Genomic DNA, 19,002 nt, shown 5'->3' with positions numbered 1-19,002 from the left:
CTTTATTGTCCTTATGCAGAGGCCAGTGACAAATGTTCCCAGTGCATTTGCTCAAGGATCACCAGTGGCACTAGCACTCAAAGAGAATGGGGAAGTTTAGGGCCATGGTTGGCTGCCACAGAGAGGAATGCACACTACATCAACTTAAAAGGTGTAGCAGTATCCATGTTCCACATGGATGCCAGGGAACTACGGTGCCACAATACCCCAGAAAACTTCTCTGCACTGCACACAATAAGGGACGGTGCCTTTAAGGCAGGTGTAGGCAACCTATGGCATGGGTGCCAAAGGCGGCACACAAGCTGATTTTCAGTGGCACTCACACTGCCTGGGTCTGGCCACCGGTCCAGGGGGCTTTGCATTTTAATTTAATTTTAAATGAAGCTTCTTAAGCATTTTAAAAACCTTATTTACTTAACATACAACAATAGTTTAGTTATATATTATAGACTTGTAGTAAGAGACCTTCTAAAAACGTTAAAATGTATGACTGGCACGCAAAACCTTAAATTAGAGTGAATAAATGAAGACTCAGCACCTCACTTCTGAAAGGTTGCTGACCCCTGGTCTAAGATTTTGACCGCTGAGGAGGTCACAGCCCCAAGTGGTATGGGTGTATTCAATTAACAATGAACAAATTCTGCTTTCATTTATGCAGGTTTACTGAAGACATTTTTTTTTAGCTTTTTAAGACAATGGAATTTGTATAGGTGTAAATGATAGCATAATCTTTCCCACAGGTTTTAATATTGCAGTGTCTGTCAATACATGTCCAGGATAGATTACACCTATAAATAACACTACTTAATTTGCAATATTGTGGAAATTGCATATCCCACAATATTAGGCTTCCACTGCAATTTTGACAGTGAGAGGCCTGGGTGGCTGACAGCGGGAGACCCTGCTCTTAGCCTTGGGTGGCCAACAGTGGAAAATGGTGAAAAGGTAACAATAGATCTTATTACTGCAAATAATAAGGTCCATTATTACTTTTCGGTGATTTTCCATGGCTTGTCCACAACTCAGTTGCAATTTTTGTACAGACATCCCACGATTTAAACAGGGCCTTACCTATAAAGCATAAAATTTTCCCATTCCAACTTGAGAAATTTTGAAGTTTTTCATAAAAAACTAAAGAGTTTCCTGTCCTGGAACACCCAATAGAACAGTGCTTGGAGCACTCACCTGACTTATGGGAGATCCACGTTCAAGTCCTTGCTCTACCTGATTTGGGCCAGGGACTTGAACATCAGCACCCTATTTAACCAGACTTCTGGATACTCCAGGATATGTTTCCCACAGTCTCTTTTATTGGAACTGTTCCACTGAGAATAAATAGTTAAATAGTCATTGGAGCAGGGATCTGAACATCAATCTCAAACATCCTAAGTGAGTGGCCTAACCATTGGCTATAGTCAGTGTGTCTCGCTCTCGCTGACCTCATGAATATTTAATTATTTATACAAAGTGGAACAGTTTCAACAGGAGACACTGAGAGAGTGAGAAAGACTGACTCAGTAGCCTAGTGGTTAAGGCTCTGTCCTGGGATGCAGGAAAATAGCAGAGCAGGGACACAAACCTGAGTCTCTCATAGCCTAAGTGCCTGAACCACTGACCTCTAGAGTCACTCTCTCTGGACCAATTAATTAATTATATGAAGTGGAACAGCTACAACAGGACAACCTGAAAAAGACCCACCCTACAATAGCCTGGTGGCTAGGGCACTCACCTGGACACTGAAGTTTTAGCCTCTAGGTCTGTCACATCTCCAGTGAGCACCCTAACCTGTGGGCTATTCTAGGGCGTGGGAATCTCTCTCTCATTTTGACCAGAAATTCCATCCTGGTTCTGAGAAATATTTCCTGATGAAAGCTTTGTCAAGACTGGTAACTTCTTGTGAAAAATTTTGGTTTCAACATACTGGCATTTTCTAATGAAAAACTATTTCACTAAAAAAATTCCAAGCAGTTCTATTTGAGAGGTTGACAGTCTCTCTTCCCATGCAATACAGCCACAGCTGAGATCAGTGGAGTCAGTCAAGTTAAAGAAAGGGATCAACTGTTAGATCTCTGTAAACTTTTCTTTACTTCAGGATTCATTCCTTTCTTGGGCACCAAGGTCCAAATTTGTTAACCTAATGGAAACACTATAATGCCCGTCTTTTCTCACAAGCATTTTGACAGGGAGAGGACTGACTGTTGGAAGGATATTATGTCTACTGTGAATGAGCTTTATTTTATTTATTATGTCTACTGGCGCATATTTATATATTCTTTTATTGGAGCGAGATGAACAAGCTATTACAATGATTTACTGTGAAAATTAAATTAAGCAGGACACCTGAAGCATTGTTTGTATGCTGGTTTTTAAATGAAAATATATAAATAAATATTCAGCCTAGCTCTTCCTAACATTTAGTTCCAGAATTCAGTCCTGCAAACCCTTGCTCATGTGAGTAGCTCTTTTTCACTTGAACACTCTCAAACTGTTATTGAACTCCCAGAGAAGATATTCCTCTTTCCTCAAAGTCATCACTTGAAATGTGTATCATTTATATGATAATAATTGCATTTTCAGATACATTATGCTTATTCTGGAAAATGTTTTAAATGTACACTATTTCCCAGATAGGATGTACTGGGACTTTAAAAACAATCTGTTGTGTAAATATATACAATTCTGAATCCTGTATTTAGATCCTCTTAAAAAGTGATTTATTTTCCTCGAGACACTTTTTTAGAATTGTTGATTGACTCACTGATGTGGTACATTAGATGACATCAGTTCACAGCATTGGTGATGTCACACTTGGATTACTGGTTTGGTTTAAATAGTGTCTTAATTCTTCCAGGTTTTCAGCCTGTTTCATAGCTACACAGGAGTCTTTCTTAACATAATACACACAAAAAAAATAAGAAAAAGAAAGCAAGAATCATAAACCCAAAGATTATATAAATCTTCCTTATGTCTATTTGTTTTAATATTTAAGGGAAAGATATTAGTTTAAGAACAGAATACTACTGTACAGTATGATAATCAACAACGATAATATAGTTTAGCAAAGAGACTATGAAAAAGTTAATATACATGTGCATTGGTCAGTTTTTGCACAAAATTAACTTTCCAGTTTGATATAAAATGCAGTATACTTGAAAAGGGCATGGTTCCTATAATGGTTTAAATGCCTGAAAAAATTCTTATTTTGATGGGTGTGATGGGAATTTGAAAGAAGAAAAAAGGATGTGTGTGCCCTAGATGTACTGAGAGAAAACAGGGCCCTCAGACCAGAAAGGGTAAGGAGTAAAAACTTAAAGAGAAACAATAAAGGCCAAAAGTGCTTTGGTGGGGGATCAAGAATGGAAGATCCACCCAGCCAGCCAGCTACATACAATTTTTAAATCCATTGCCCTATATGATCAGCCTAAGATCTAGCCTAAGAATAATACTGATTTATCACCCAAGGGTTATTAAAAACAAACTCCCTCGGTATTTTAGCCCTATTAGAAGTGATTACTGCAAGTGCAATGATTACTGGTTATTTGAATGATCTAAATATTTTAATTTTCTTCCATATATTATACATTTGTTTCATTACAATAGTTTACTATTGCAAACTACAAAATGAACTTTTTTAGCTTTATTCAGCTTTAATCTTCAACTACTGAATCTATTTGATGAAAACATCATTATAACAGATATAATCTTGGGCTGCAAGATTTTCTTTAAAATACATTGCATAAACTGTTTAAAATAGTAGTGTTTAAATAGCTGTTGCTATCCCTACTGGAAATTCAATTGAAATTTAGTGGGAGAGAAGCAATCTTTCACTCTGCCATTCTTAGCAGCAGCTATTTTAGTATTCTTTTTGGCTATTTAGTTTCTCATTACTCTATGTTCCTGACCAATTATCTTTGTTTAGTAGGAGATTTGAGCAGTGTGTGAAAGAACCTCAATGCTAGCAAATATGAATTGAAACAGCTAGACCTGGCAAAAAAACCCCAAAACCAAAACAAAACAAAAAAACAAGTAGAAAATGGCTGCAAATGTAGCTTTAAATTAAAAAGTTAAAGTCAGCACCGCAGACTTCATATTTCAAGATGTGATACATTGTGGGCCTGATTCTGCTCCCCTGGAAGTCAATGGGAGTTTTAAAATTGACTTCAAAGGAAGCAGGACAGAGCCTAATGAGCTATTTGGCCTGCCTTACTTGAAAGACACTTATCCAACTCATTAATATCCAGAGAGACAAGCTTTTGAGCTTACACAGAGCTCTTCTTCAGGTCAGGCTCTGTGTAAGCTTGAAAGCTTGTCTTTCTCACCAATAGAAGTTGGTCCAATAAAAGATATAACCTCACCCACCTTGTCTCTCTAATATCCTGGGCTGACACAGCTACCACAACACTGCATACATTCATTATTACCTAAACATTTGGGAATACAGTATACACAAATGACTCAAGCAAAAGATGCAGCATAAGGATTAAAACTTCTTGCTCTTTATTTACACAGGCGGTATTGCATGGATTACTATAGGAAAACTGTAACTCAGTATTGCATCTAACTAAATTTTTTGTCATGAAGGAATATATACAAATGACGAAGCAGAACACTCAGCATAAGGATTAAGACTTCTTACCCCATATTTACATTGGCGGGATGTTGCTCCATACTGGAAGCGACACTGTTCATCAGCATCATACACCTGACCTGGGGCCACAGCAGGATAAAGAAAGTCACGCTTGGGAGGCTCATTATCAAGGCAAGTACCACGGCCTGAACTGTTCAACATAAAGGACCAAAGGAATTAGGAACTCTGTTGACTGTTAATCACAGTTATGATATAATGTATTTAGTTCTTAGTTTTAACAGCATTGGGTGTGTGAAACAGATAAGGTTGCAAATAAACAAACAGTGAAATGGTACACCCATGGTGAAAAATTATAATTAGGAGGGAATTAAGAGATCAGAATAATTTCTCATGAGTTAATATTAATTAACAAAAATACTCATTTTAGACAATTAAATTGATTTAATGTTATCTTTAAAAAAATTTAAATAATTTCTGAGCCACACAAGACTGATTTTCATTTCTGTTTTAAGCCTATTTGTTCTCACTGGAAACATAACCACCTCTAGTTGTAGAATTAAAAACAAAAAATGAAAGCAATAAAATAAACGTCGTGTAACCCTTCAGGACTAGGTACTGATTCTACAAACAGTTAAGCAATTGTGCAACCTTATGCATGTGAGAACTCCACTGTCTTCTGTGGGAATATTCAAGGCTTGGTCTACATTAAAAAGTTAAGTTGCCCCAGTTACATCACTATGGGGTGTGACAAATTCATATTCCTGAGCAACATAGTTAAACTGACCTAACCCTGGTGTCAACAGAAGAATTCCTTCATCAACCTAACTACCATCTCTCAGGGATATGGATGACCTAAGCCGACAGGAGAACTCCTCCCATCGGCATACATAGTGTCTACACTGAAGTGCTGCAGCTGTGTTGCTGTATCATTTCAAGTACAGACAAGCCCCAAGTATATAAAGATATGCTTAAGTGTTTGCAGGATTGGGTCCTTAATCTATATTCTTCCATCTGGGCAAAGAAATAGATAGTGTGGTAAAAACTGTCTATGGTCTTTAAATATGCCAATAAAAGCTGGGGTGAATGACAAAATACCTGGAGCCAAAGGTCTCTGTTTTAATGCATTAGTAGTGTTTAGTCTGACAAATTTCACATTTCAGTGAGGGTCATCATTCTTTAAAAAGCTAATGTTTTCTTCTTTATAATCACTGTTGAGTTTTTTTTTTCAAAGTATGCCCATGTTCAAAAATAATATTTTAATGCAGTGGAACAAATATTATGCAGAAAGCCAAAAGTCAGACAGAATTCCTTTGTTAGAAAGCTTTATATTTTGATAAATATAATTGTTAACTTTTAGTTAGTTAGTGTGCATAAAATAGTACAGGTGCTTTTTTACTTTAATTTCACATGTGAATATGTTAGAATTTTTAAAGAATCCCTATGCCAACATTTTTTTAAAAAATCATTACTTTTTATTTGGAGATAAATAAGAGAAAAACACCCCTTAATTATGCATTGTATAGTCTTAATTTTTAACCCTAATGTATTCATTTTTTCTAAATATTTCAACAAAACTACTGAAGAAAAAACACTGAACATTAAAAAAGGCAAGTATCAATGAAGGCATCGATCACGTAAACACACGAGTAACTTTATACTGTTAGTAATACCAATGAATTAAATGGATCTACTCACAAGTGTAAAGTTATTCACATGCACAAACATTTGCAGGATCAGGGCTCAAACCATTTCCCCCAATACATCTTCAAAACAGCAAATGCAAAGGATTCAGAGATAATAACCAGAGTCCTTTCTTCTTTAACCCAGTTGTTAGTGTAAAAAATTTTCTTTTTTTAATGCAGCAACTGTTGATGAGCCTGATCTTACATTTCCTGTGCACCCAAATGTTTCATTGTTCGCACTGATCATTATGGGTGTGGAAAGAACACAGACCAATATTTTAAATAGAGCAGAAGCATCACCTACCACCTGGTTCTGCAGTCCTTGTTCAGACAAACATCAAACAGGAATTTTGCTTAAATAAGCAGTGAAGAATTGCGTCTAGCATCTGCTCTAGCTACTGTTGCAGACAATTGGGAAATTTCCACTGATTTCAGTGGTGCAGCACTGGATCTTTAAGTCCTGATGCTGCAAGCTGATGTGCATGGTCAGACCCCTGCAAAGTTCTGTTGACTTCAATGGAGCTCTGTGTGTGCATAAGGGTCTGCCTATTCATATTAGTTTACAGGACCAGGCCTTAATATATAAAACTACTTTTCTCCACCATCCTCCATGCACTCTCCTCCCACCCCAAAAAATCCTTAATCGCGAGGAGAATTATAGATCTTTCATGTTAATTTCAAATCATCTAAATTAAAATCCCTTAAGAATATTCAGAAGCTTGCTTCCTCTGCTCTAATGACAGCACCCTCATTATAATGACGTCCAAATAGACATAGTAATAAGAAAGCCAACAGAACGATTAGAAAGCAGTCATTCACTTAAAGGGGATAGATTACATCACCATTACCAAGACTGAATAATTTAGGTTTCTCTCTTTCATTCTATTCCAGAACTATTATTTCTTTCAAATTACTTGGATGATTGATGCATTTTATAAAATTGTATCGAAGTACAGAAACCTGACACACTGTATTTTATAAATTAAGAAAATTTGGAACAGAACTGCCATGAGTTATGAAAAATAGAATCATGCTACCAGAGACTCCCCTCTGACCACTGAAGGTCCTGGGGAGGCTATGCAAAATAAATAAATACATAAATAAACAAATAATACAGATTGAGGTTGTATTAAAATTTTCAACAAAATTTCCATGGGGCCTGGAGAGCTATATGTCTCACTCTTGATTCTCCACCCTAACCATCCCCGTCTCTATTGCCCTCTCCAGGCAGATGCCAGACAACACAGAGAGGTCAAAGAGGTTCTGAAGGAATATTATGGAGGCACCTGGCCACACTTCTGCATGGAGGTCCCTTCTCTAAGCACAAAAGTAGTAGGTGTGATTTGGGCCAATGATTAAAATACAAACGAAAGCACAGAAACAAAGATGAGGATGAAGAAACTGACAAGCCAACTGGAAGAACAAAGGTGCAAAGGTGCCCCAAATCCCAAACCCTGAAATTGCAGTAAATATATTGTGCTTTCTGTTTTTAACCAATTATCCCATTTAGGTACCCCAGATAAAGCTGAAAAAACTTCCACAGTACCCTTGACAGTGTTTGGTTAAGGGGAGGGGAAGAATTCTCTCTGTACCACAAATATGGTGAAAATTTTTAACCTGAGAATGTGATCCAGAATCACTATACAATTTATTTATATACCTAGATGCTACAAGTGTTCCGTCAATGTCCCTTTTCTTAATGTTAGGTGGATTCCATAAGTGTATATCTGTTAGACTTTCTGAGCCTGAGTCTAATTGCACTCTATGAGCATGTCTACACTGCAATTAAACATCTGTGGTTGACCTGTGTCAGCTGACTTGGGCTCACAGGGCTCGGGCTACTGGCCCACATCTATATCCCAATTAAACAGCCCGTAAGTATATAAGACAAGAGTATCTCCACTGAAATTAATGTAGCTACACCAATGTAAAATTGGGATGAGATAAGAGTAAGGCACTCCATGGCATACTTTTAACCTAAACTTAGTTTTTTTGTTTTAATATTTCAGGAGAGTCTATAAATTCCTAATCCTGATTAGATTTAATATACTCTACAAAAGATATTATAGCATCCTTTTCTTTGAGCTTCACAGGCTTAAGATCTCAAGTTTACCATGACAGCAAAGAGCTGTTATAGCTTTGATCAATTCAATGGCACATGGGAAGACCTACTTCTAAATGTGTTCATCGCTATGGCCTTGTTTCTGCAATAGTGAAAACCATGGCAGCCCTGTGGATGCCATTGTACTATGGGGCTGTTTGAGATAAAGTGCTAAAAACCAGATGCAGTACATACTAGTCCCCTTCAGTACTCATATAATACTAATCCCTAGAAATCTCAGCAGCATACCCAAAGCCCAGCTGTGAGGTGGCATGTCAACTTGACGGCTCCTCTCTCTGGCCAAATGCGGCACAGCCCCTGGCACTCATGTAGCCCCAAGAAGAGGATCAATTCATTCTTAGTGCTCCAGAGTCTGAGGAGCTTCCTCCACATTCCCATCCTTCAGGGGTTGGTAGAGGAACCCAGGCCTGCCCACTCCACTGGGTTCCAGCTCAGGGCTCAAATTAAGTAAACAGGATCAGAAGGGTATCAATCCTGCCAGTGCCCTGAGCTCCTTCCTACCTTCCCTTTGGGTATCTGCAATCTCTCTAGTCTTCTGGATCGTTCCCTTCCTGGGGCGCTGTATTTTGGCAACTTTCTAGTAGCCTGCAGACAGAAGCTCCTTTCTCCAGCCCGCTAACTCCCTTTTGGTAGCTGCTCCACCTCTCTGCTTTCCAGCCCTTTTATCCTCCCAGCTGTGGGGACTTCCTATCAGTAGTGGCTGGCAGTGCCTATTTTAACCCTTTTAGTTGCTGGGGTAGCACGGGATACATACAACCAATGACACCTACGTATCAGCATTCAGTGCTGGAGGAAAGTCTGCTCTCAGACCAAAAAATATTAACATTGAAAATAGGTTTTAAACTTTACAAAACTGGCACATTTTTATAATTTTTATAATATGTAACTATGTGGAAATCACTGCATCTATAGAGATATTCAGTCATATTTTTACAGTATATTGATAATATACACATATGTATCTGTTGTAAAATGTAAACGTGTATAATCTCTTTTAGCTGATTCTATTAAATATTTTCTTATTAACATATTGATAAATTATTATACCTTGCATCAATTGTGTATCTTTTATATCAAGTTTACATATATCATTAACGTATATAAATAACACATTTATATACATGTATACAAAAATATGAGATCAATCCTGAATCCTTATTCTGTCCTTTTTCATTCTATACTTTACCTGTTAGTAAGGCTTATTAAAGACTAAGGCTATATCTACCCTTAAAACTCTACAGCGGCACAGCTGCAGCACTGCAGTTGCAGTTGTACCGCTTCAGTGTAGACACTTACCAGAGTGACAGAAGGGGTTCTCTCATCATTGTAGGCCATCCACCTCCCCAAAAGGCACTAGCTAGGTTGACTGAAGAATGCTTCCATCAACCTAGTGCTGTCTACACTGCGGGTTAGGTTGACTTACCTACATCTCTCAGGGGGTGTAGATTTTTCACACCCCTGAGAGAAGTAACTATGCCAATATAACTTTTCAGTGTAGTCTAGCCTAACACACATCCTTACATATATTCACACATTTGTTTACCTTTACCCTCATGACTAGTCTGATGGGAATACTCGTGCATAATGTTAAACACTTGCATAAATATTTTTAGAATCAGGGCCTAAGTATGGTCTGCAGGATTTGGTCCAATATGTTTAAATTCAAGATGGGCTTTAGTTGGATCACTGAATCAAATTCTCCTTGAACTTTGGGGAAGTTTAGCTCTAGATATGAATTAGGGCTATCTTTAGTATAAATACAGTAGCTTTGAAGATTATCCATTTCATTTTGGATATACCATATTCTCATGTTGTCAATAAATTCTGCCATGCCACAGGCACAGCCCAGCTTTAGGTCACTGATAAACTTAAAAGCAATGATCACATTTCAGTTCCATTATGAATCTGACTCTAAAAACCCTCACCCATGACAGCAGTCCTTAGAGTGATTACTCCCATTTATTTTGAATGGGACTATAGTATTAACATGAATAAGGACTACTCACAGGAGTTAGGGTGTTAGGATTGGGTCCTAAATGCTTTCTCTCAACTGTGACACGCTTTCATTTTTCCATTGAATTCCATTCAGCTCATTTGTTGTCCAATTTATAAACCTGCATTCTAGTTGATCTTTATTGGTTCAGCAGTGCTAACAAGAGAAAATGGGTAGCAAAACTTACTTTGGTCACCAGCGTAAGCAGTTAGGACTCTGAATATACACAGAGACTGAGTAAGAAGATGCCATTTGTACAGACACTTTTCAGAGTACAACCATATTTAAAGTCTAAGACAAAAAGCATTATCATCATTCTCTCTGTACATAATCTAGACTTCTGCACAAGAAAAAAAATAGGTAGGTCTGTTAGATTTTTTAGAGGGAGGAAATAACTCGTGCATAAACCATGTTTGTTCTAGTTGCTAAATGTGTTCCTTAACCCATTCTTTCACTCAGGGGCGGCTCTAGCTATTTTGCCGCTCCAAGCATGGCAGGCAGGCTGCCTTCGGCGGCTTGCCTGCAGGAGGTTCCCGGTCCCACAGATTCGGCGGCACGCCTGCAGGAGGTCCACCGAAGCCGTAGGACCAGTGGACCCTCCGCGGGCATGCTGCCGAAGGCAACCTGCCTGCCACCCTTGCAGCGACCGGCAGAGCGCCCCCCGTGGCTTGCCGCCCCAGGCACGCGCTTGGCATGCTGGTGCCTGGAGCCGCCCCTGCTCTCACTCGCCAACTTCTATTTATTTATTTTTTTTAACGTTTACCTAGGACTGATATTATAGTAGATTACTTGGTCTACATTTGCTCATGTCTTGTGTCAAAGTCCGTCCCTTTGATTTTCGGTGATTATGCAGTAACGCTCAATTCTGCTTTCCTTAAATAGAATTAATAAATAATTTGCTATTTTCCCCAATGTTTTCAGCTATTATGTTGTCTATAAAGGGTAAAGGTGCAGCAACCTTTTTTTTTCTTTGACATTTTGTTCAGGAACAATTTTAGGAAAAGTTTACTTTTCCCAAAAGCATTAGTACTGGTCCACCAAAGTATTTCTGGCCCTGAAAGGTTGTGAGATATTAGACTAGAAAGCATGGGATCAATCTGTTGCTAAATATTAACTTTATAAAAAATTTCAGTAGTCCACAAAATTTAAAATTAGTTGGCCACTGGCCAATTCAGGATTTGGCCCTTTAACTTTTATTTAAATATTGTGGGACTGTTGAGAAGTCTTATAAAGTAAACATTCAATACCAAAAGAAAATGTTAAAAAATATATTAGGTGACTCATGCTTTAAAATCATCCCTTCTAATTACAACCTTGTGCTTTTTCCTTTACTTGAGTTCTGCTGTAATTGTAATGGTCAATCTCTTAAAACCCAGTAATGCTGGGAAATTATTGCTATATTCTTTTCAAAGATGTGTAGTTGCTCTAAGATGGTATAAATAATTGATTTGTGACTCCAGGAACGTTTAAAATGGTATCAACTATAAACAGCTTAGAATTGAAGCAAGAAGAGAGGGAAAGCAACATGGTAATTAGAAAGATGTGATTTTAAGGTCTGATACCTTGCATCTCCAGGGTCCCCATTTTTTTATGAAATACATCATTCTTTTCTAGCCCTGGTGGTACATAAGTTATCAAAACTTAAGTTTGACACTAGTTCCTCAGGTAAGAGTGCTTTTTGGCATAGGGCCAGTATTTTACATACCAAACCATGAACCTCAGATGACTGAAATTTCCAATCCTTGATCTGCATTTAATTTGGAACTGACAGGTATTCTGATATAGATCTCCAGCATCTGAGGCATTTCAGCAGTCATATTTTGTTCTATTCATGTTCTACTGCCCTCATCTTGAGGAGTTTTTTTTATTATTATTTTTATTTTGTGTCAGCTGTGCTGTTTGTTTGTTAATAAAGGCCAGGCTAAAGAAGTGCACCTTACACCTGGAATGGAACTTAATTGAAATGAAACTCTGAGTGATTCATGAAACCCCAGCAATTGTTGAACATACTTTAATTTTACTCAATATTCTCAGACAATTAAAAATACATACAAACTGGCCTAATTTACTTTCAGCTGCCCTTCAACATCTTGCAAGTTAACCCAAAGTCATCACAGAGCCATCATACCACTGATTTTCTTAATTAATAATAGACTAACAGATAGACAGAGCATACTACCTGCAAACTCAACATCAGAAAATAGGTAGTAAGTCTATTATTACAGAAATTGGTTTTTATAATTTAAACTGGACTGACTTCTAAGGAAATCACCTACTGAATCACAGAATTCTAAAAACACAGAGTTGGGGGAGTTTAACTACCAAGATATCTGTTGGACAAAAATATACGGCTATATTTGCATCAGAAAGAAGTTCCTAAATTAAACAAAAGACCAATTATGATCCAAAATGTAGAACAATAGGGTGGATTGGAAACAGCAACACTGAGCTACTTAAGTAAGAGAGTAACTTCCCCAAATCTCATATCCACATACTATGGAAAAGTAAGAAATCAGGGACCTTAATCCACTAGGTTGAGAGCCTCTTAAGCATATTGGCTTCTAAGGTAGTTGAGAACATTTGGCAAGGCACAGGAGGCACTTAGCACTTAGCACCTTGCAGGCGCAGACCATAATGAAGAAAGGTCCAATAGAAGGCATTATTAAGACTCGCTAATGTGGAAGAGGGGGAAATGTTACTTACCTGTTAATTCTTCCTTTGAGATGTTCTACAGAGACAGAACACTAAGACTATGATGATGTCATACCCTCCATAATAAGGGTCTAGCCACATCAGCCTTCAGTTGAATATTTCTAAAGTAGTTCCAAAGAAAAAAATTAGACTAACACTATTCAATAACCGCTAACAAATAACTTAAACTGTAGCAATCTGAGTATTGGTTTATGACTCTGCACTGAAACTCTCAGCAATGAGATAGAAACTAAAATTTTGCTGGATAGGGGCCCGGACTGACACAGAAGATCTCAAAAAAGAACATTAGCAGTTAAGAAAATTTCCACCTTCTCTCTTAGTATGTTCCATACCAATCCAGATATCGAAACCTCCCAAAGCAGTTAATTTTTGTATAGATGGGATTATCACTCATTTTTGCCTGCAATATTCTTCTGAAAAGGCCACAACTGTAAACCTATTTTCTATACAAAGATGTGGGCAGAAACCCAGGAGAAAAAATTGCAACTCCTATTAAAGAAATTCCTTCTTTCTGCCTATGGAGAGCCTAGTAAATAGGTATTGTGACCTTTAAAGATCTGATGCTTCCTTTTCTCATCTAACAGACATGCATCTGAGGAAGTGGGTATTCACCCACGAAAGCTCATGCTCCAAAACGTCTGTTAGTCTATAAGGTGCGACAGGATTCTTTGCTGCTTTTTCATCTAACATAAGTCTCTCTGATCAGTTCCTTAATCCATCTACACATGGTGGATTTGGAGGCCACTTGACCTTTAAATCCTGGTATAGGATGAAAGATCTTTGAGACTTTGGCCAAAACTGTGGCATCCTTTTTAAGAAAGTCTGTAAGGCCCTATAGACAACCAAGTAATGCAGTCTTTCCTCTTTAGGAACCTTAGGGTTGGGGCTGAAAGTGGGTAGGATGGATTCCCTGTTCAGGTGAAAGGCCAGCAAGTCTTGGGCTTGAATTACAGCAGAGCATCCCACAACACTCTTAGTCTGATGAAAAATCATATACTATTGCTTGAAGATAAGGCCTTGCTCTCCTATCGCTAAACATACATTGCTACTAAAAATAAGAACAGTACTTAAGCATAATAATTATTGGGAAATCCTTCTCCAATATTCAAAAAGGAGGAACCATAAAAACATTCATCATCAGTTTTAAAATCCATTCAGAAACCAGGGAAGAAACTACTAGTCCTACCTTATTTGCTGCCTGCAGAAACCTGGCCACAATATTGGGGTGGCAGCCTATTGAGACCATTCTATTAAAGCTCTGAAATCCACAATAGTTACTGTAATGAAACTTAAACTCTAATGAAACTGACACTCATGCCAAAGACTAGACCAGTTGTAGGAAATTCACTTATGACTGGTACCATGGCTTTCAATGGCAACATCTTCACTTTTCCATATAAAGTTCTCCAAATCCTAGAGCGTGGCTTTGAATCTGATGGCTTCCTTGATTGCAGAGATCACTTTTTGTGAAGAAATCACAGAATTAACTGGAGCCAGTGAAGGTGTGAAGCATGGGGGTGGGGAGAACATAGATATGTTCACCAGTCCAGGTATCACATGTTCCTCAGCCAGTCTGGGGCTATGAATGTGAAGACTCCTCTTGATCTGGCTACCTTCCACATGACTCTAAGCAGAATGGGAAGGGGGAAAAGGTGTAGTAGATTGACAGTCTAGGGAGTTAATAGGACATCTATTTTGCTCCTCCTCTTTGTTCCTGCTGAAATATTTTGGGACTTCTCTGCTTTTTCCTGAATGCCATAAGAACCATCTGAGGCCTGTCCGACCTTTCACATATACAGACAAAGACCTGGAGTGGGGATGGTTAGCTCATATTTTCCTTGAGTATTTATTTTTCTCAATGTGGACTGATGACAGAATGATAGAACTTTTCAGCCAAAGATATCAATAGGTCTGCTTCCCTGGAAATTCATTGACTTTTTGTGCCTCCTTGGTGACTGATGCATATTATGCATGTTATGGCATTGAGTAATTGAATTCTTATTGCTGAGATTTTTTTTAGCTTTTCTTGGAAGTGCAACAAAGCAAGCCTCACCACCTTGGCCTGCAGCTTGTTTATAGACCCCTTCCTTTTGACCACTGACCACCTGAAATGGATTTCCTAAATAGGACCCCCCACGCATCCATGATCAAAATTTCCTTCTCACTAGCAAGTCCAGAGGATATCCTTCTTGTAGTTTTCCACTGATAGGCATCACCCAACAAAGATTTGGACAACCTGTGCAATATTAAAAGGTTTGAGGGAATCTATCTATTCCACTTCAGTGTAAGGGGATGATGTGCTGAAGAAAGTATAGGTAATAGCATACACAGAGCACTTCTCCCAGGTTCACTGCTACCAATTCAAGAGTCTCCAAGCAATAACACACTCTGGTCTATGACTTGACTATATACCTTGGTTATTGTATCCTGCATAAGAAATATATACGTAAAACACTGTTGAAAGTTGCTCCCAGATACAAAGTCTCTTGTGTGGGATTGACAGAACACTTCTTGTTTATCACTAATCCATGACTTTCCAGTAACCACTGAACTCCTCCACCTGGGATGAAGCTTCTGACACAATTTGTCCAGATATGGGATGACGCATATAACCTTTCTTCTGAGGGCTATAGGGGAGGATTTGGTATTAAAGGTGATGGTCCAGGACAGCAAATTGCAGATACATCTTCTAATGAGACTGCAGGAGCAGCACATACGGATACATATTCTGGAGATTCATGAAGTGTAGGAGTTTGGGCTCACTTTTTAAATAACTGCCTTTAATGACATTATTCTGAAACTCAAGATCCTGAGGAAGATGACGACTCTTTTCAAGAGCAGGACTGGATGACAATTTACCATTGATATGGAGACAGTGAAACAGATGGAATAGACTTTTGGGGCCTTCTGATCTCTGTGACTAAGGTGATGGCCTATATGTTTAGGAGATTGTTTAGGTTAGAGTCTCCTGAGCACCTTATCAGTTGGCCAATGTGTCACAGGCAATAGAATGAAGCAGTTGCCAAAAGATCTCACACTGAACTCACTTGCATATCTGTGTGTGTGTCCAGGACTCATTGATACAATGCTGCTTGGGCTCAGGTCTGAAAGAGTTTCTCCTGCCTTCCCCTAATTCTGGTCCTCTGCACTCAGATCCCTGATTCTCAGACTAACTGTTTAAAGTTCCAAGGGATTCCTGATGTTTGTTACTTCTTCTTTGCTAGTGAAAGGAACTAATCCAGTTAAGTCTGCCTTCCTATTGAACTGGTTTTGTTCCCTAGGTGATAAAGTCTTGGTCTCTCTGGATCTGCTCCTGTTGCAATCCTAGGGGCCATCTGGGCCTCTCATGGGATAGACTTTTGTTTTCTACTGTGGCTAAGGACTGTTGGCTCTTCTCCAATTCTTCCCTGGAAAGATAGCTCCCTGTGAAAAGCAGAACTGCTAGTCTGGAGGAAAGATTCATTGCCCACTCTTTTAGCAACAGGGCTCTCCTGCCTGACACTGAGGTAATAAGGCAGCCATAATTCCAGAAGTCAACCAGATGGAGTTATACATCAAACCAGAAGCGCAAATAGCTGAGCCCAAAACTGGGAGTTTCAGTCAATTCAAACTCCTCATTTTTGACCTCTGGATAATTGCTATGCTACAGTAGCTACCCCACTTCCATTTTTGAGGTACATGCTTCATAAACTGAAGTTAATATCAAGCCTGGGATCACAGAGGATGTTTCCAGGGGAGCTTCACTTTGCCAGTCAAAGAGATCCTTGAAAGCTGCTCCTCTTTCCTTAGGAATCATTGTCCTCTTTGGTACCCCTGATATGGCAGCATCCACCCTTTGCTTTTCAGTGAGTGTCTCTGCATTTGATTTTCTAACAGGACAGGAAATAAAAGTTACTTATGGGTACAGTAACTAGATTTCTTTGAGATGTGTTGTTCATAAGCATATTACACTTATGGTGCACATGTACCCCCACATGCCTGAGATTGGAGTTTTTTTGGAAAGCGGTCCATTATGGTCACGCGTGTGCACATTTAGTGTACTCATGCTCAACATCAAGGACATAAAAAATGGAGTGGGCCAAATGCCTCTCAGTTCCTTCTCCATCACGGAATCTGAAGGATATAGGACTCTGAAGCACAGGAGAAGCCAGATGGGTAGTGGAATGATGGAGTATGTATATGTACAACACATCTTGAAGAACTCCAGTTATTCTACAGGCAAGTAACTTTTCTCCTTCAAGAGTTACCCATATACATATTGCATTTATGGTGACTTGCAAGCAATGGAGCAATGCAGTGGAGGTGAGAGCTCAGAATCTAGGAGAACAGAGATTGGAGTACAGGCTTTCCATAAGTAGCATCTGATTCAGAAGACTTGATGATAGAATAGTGCTTTGTGAATGTGTATGTAGATTTTTGCTGACACAAAAGAAAAATTTTGTCCAATATACCAAATAGATTTGTCTCATAAAATCTTTTCTACTATATGCTAATATATTTTGTACATATCTGGAACAAGATCTTTCTAGGTCTGATATCCATCCAGTAGCTAGGACATGAGATGGAGAGCTGCATCAGCAGGTCTGGAACAAGAGGTAACTTCTTCGGCTGACAGATTGAGAGATTCAGCATGTTAGGAAACCAAAATTGCCTTGGCCATGTTGATGCAATTAATACTGTTTTGGCTGAGTCCAGTCTGATTTTCAGAAAGACCCTTGGGATCAACATATCCAAATGACATCTGGTGGGAACATAAACCAACCTTACAAAGCCCTGCTTGCAGCAGTAGTGTGACATTTGTCGTTAAAAAGGTGCATGAAGCCATGTCCCCAAGAAGACCAAAACATGTCCTCACTGTGGAATTTGGGTTTGACTCTGTGTGAGATATTAAGGAAGACATGTTCTCAAACCTGTCCTAAGGTAGATACCCTGAGGGATCTAAGTATAGCTCAAGAATCCTTCAGGGTATGAAGGACACTATCCACTTTGAAACGTAACAAGTCTGGCCCTTAAAATGGCAAGTCCTCCACAGTGTTCTGAACCTCCCATGAAAAACAAGACCTCTGAAGCAATGAGTCTCCCCTCATTACTACTGATCTTGAGGTAGGATGTGCCATATCAAGTTCAGCTTGCAGATTGGTTCTGGCCATCAAGTGATCCTCAGTGACCAGTGAAAAAAATTCTCTTTTAACGTCTGGTGGTAGTTTGTCTGAACATGCCATTATCTTTTCATAATTCCAAAAATTGTATCTGGGCAACAGGGTCTGATAATTCATCATTCTAAATTCTAAACCAGGTAACAAGAATTATTTTGACCAAGCACTTTGGTTTCTCTTCTCTTGGTGTTGCCTTATTTTGTTGCCTTTTTCATGCCTGACTAACCACCGGGTACCAGGCAGAGAATATGAAGATGAATGGAAGGGACATGGTATTTTAATCTGCTTTCCAGAACATAGGGGCTGCTGTAGCAGGAGTCTGCCACAGGATTCATGCAGAATCCATTATAGCCTCATTAAATGGGAAGGATATTCTCCCAGCAGCAGAGGACTGGAGAATGTCATTTATGTGCGGGATCCTTCATCTCCTGAGGGATCTGAATCTGATACCCCCTGTCCAAGCAGCAAAAAGATACAATTTATCTTGTTAGGGGGGTTTATTCCATTCCCCACTTCTACTTTGAGCTGCAAACTCAACTGATGGGAGGAATTCACTTGCAAGATGCATCTTCATTGGGTGGGAGGAGGTTAAACAACAAAGTCTTTTGTCCTCTTTAATGCTTTACTATAGTCCATCTGGTGTCTATGGACTTTCTTCTTGGTCAAGAGAGAAAACATTCTGTTGCAGATCAGCATTTTAACCTAGCTAATGTCTCTCTGCTGTCTGGTGATTTACACAGTTACAGAGG

At 38.9% G+C, this 19,002-nt stretch overlaps 1 protein-coding gene across 1 annotated transcript in view; it reads right to left on the bottom strand.

Moving 5' to 3' along the window:
- ADAMTS6 (ADAM metallopeptidase with thrombospondin type 1 motif 6) overlaps positions 1–19,002 on the bottom strand; it is a 309,713-nt gene that overhangs the window by 133,154 nt on the left and 157,557 nt on the right. Inside the window, exon 11 of the mRNA XM_030567610.1 lies at positions 4,637–4,778. Within this exon, the coding sequence (XP_030423470.1) occupies positions 4,637–4,778 (142 nt within the window). The remainder of the gene's footprint in view (positions 1–4,636; positions 4,779–19,002) is intronic.

This window comes from Gopherus evgoodei, chromosome 6, assembly GCF_007399415.2.
Source record: "Gopherus evgoodei ecotype Sinaloan lineage chromosome 6, rGopEvg1_v1.p, whole genome shotgun sequence".
Classification (NCBI taxonomy): Eukaryota; Metazoa; Chordata; order Testudines; family Testudinidae; genus Gopherus; species Gopherus evgoodei.
Note: the sequence above shows the minus strand (reverse complement) of the source record. Positions and strands in the feature narration are given on the sequence as shown.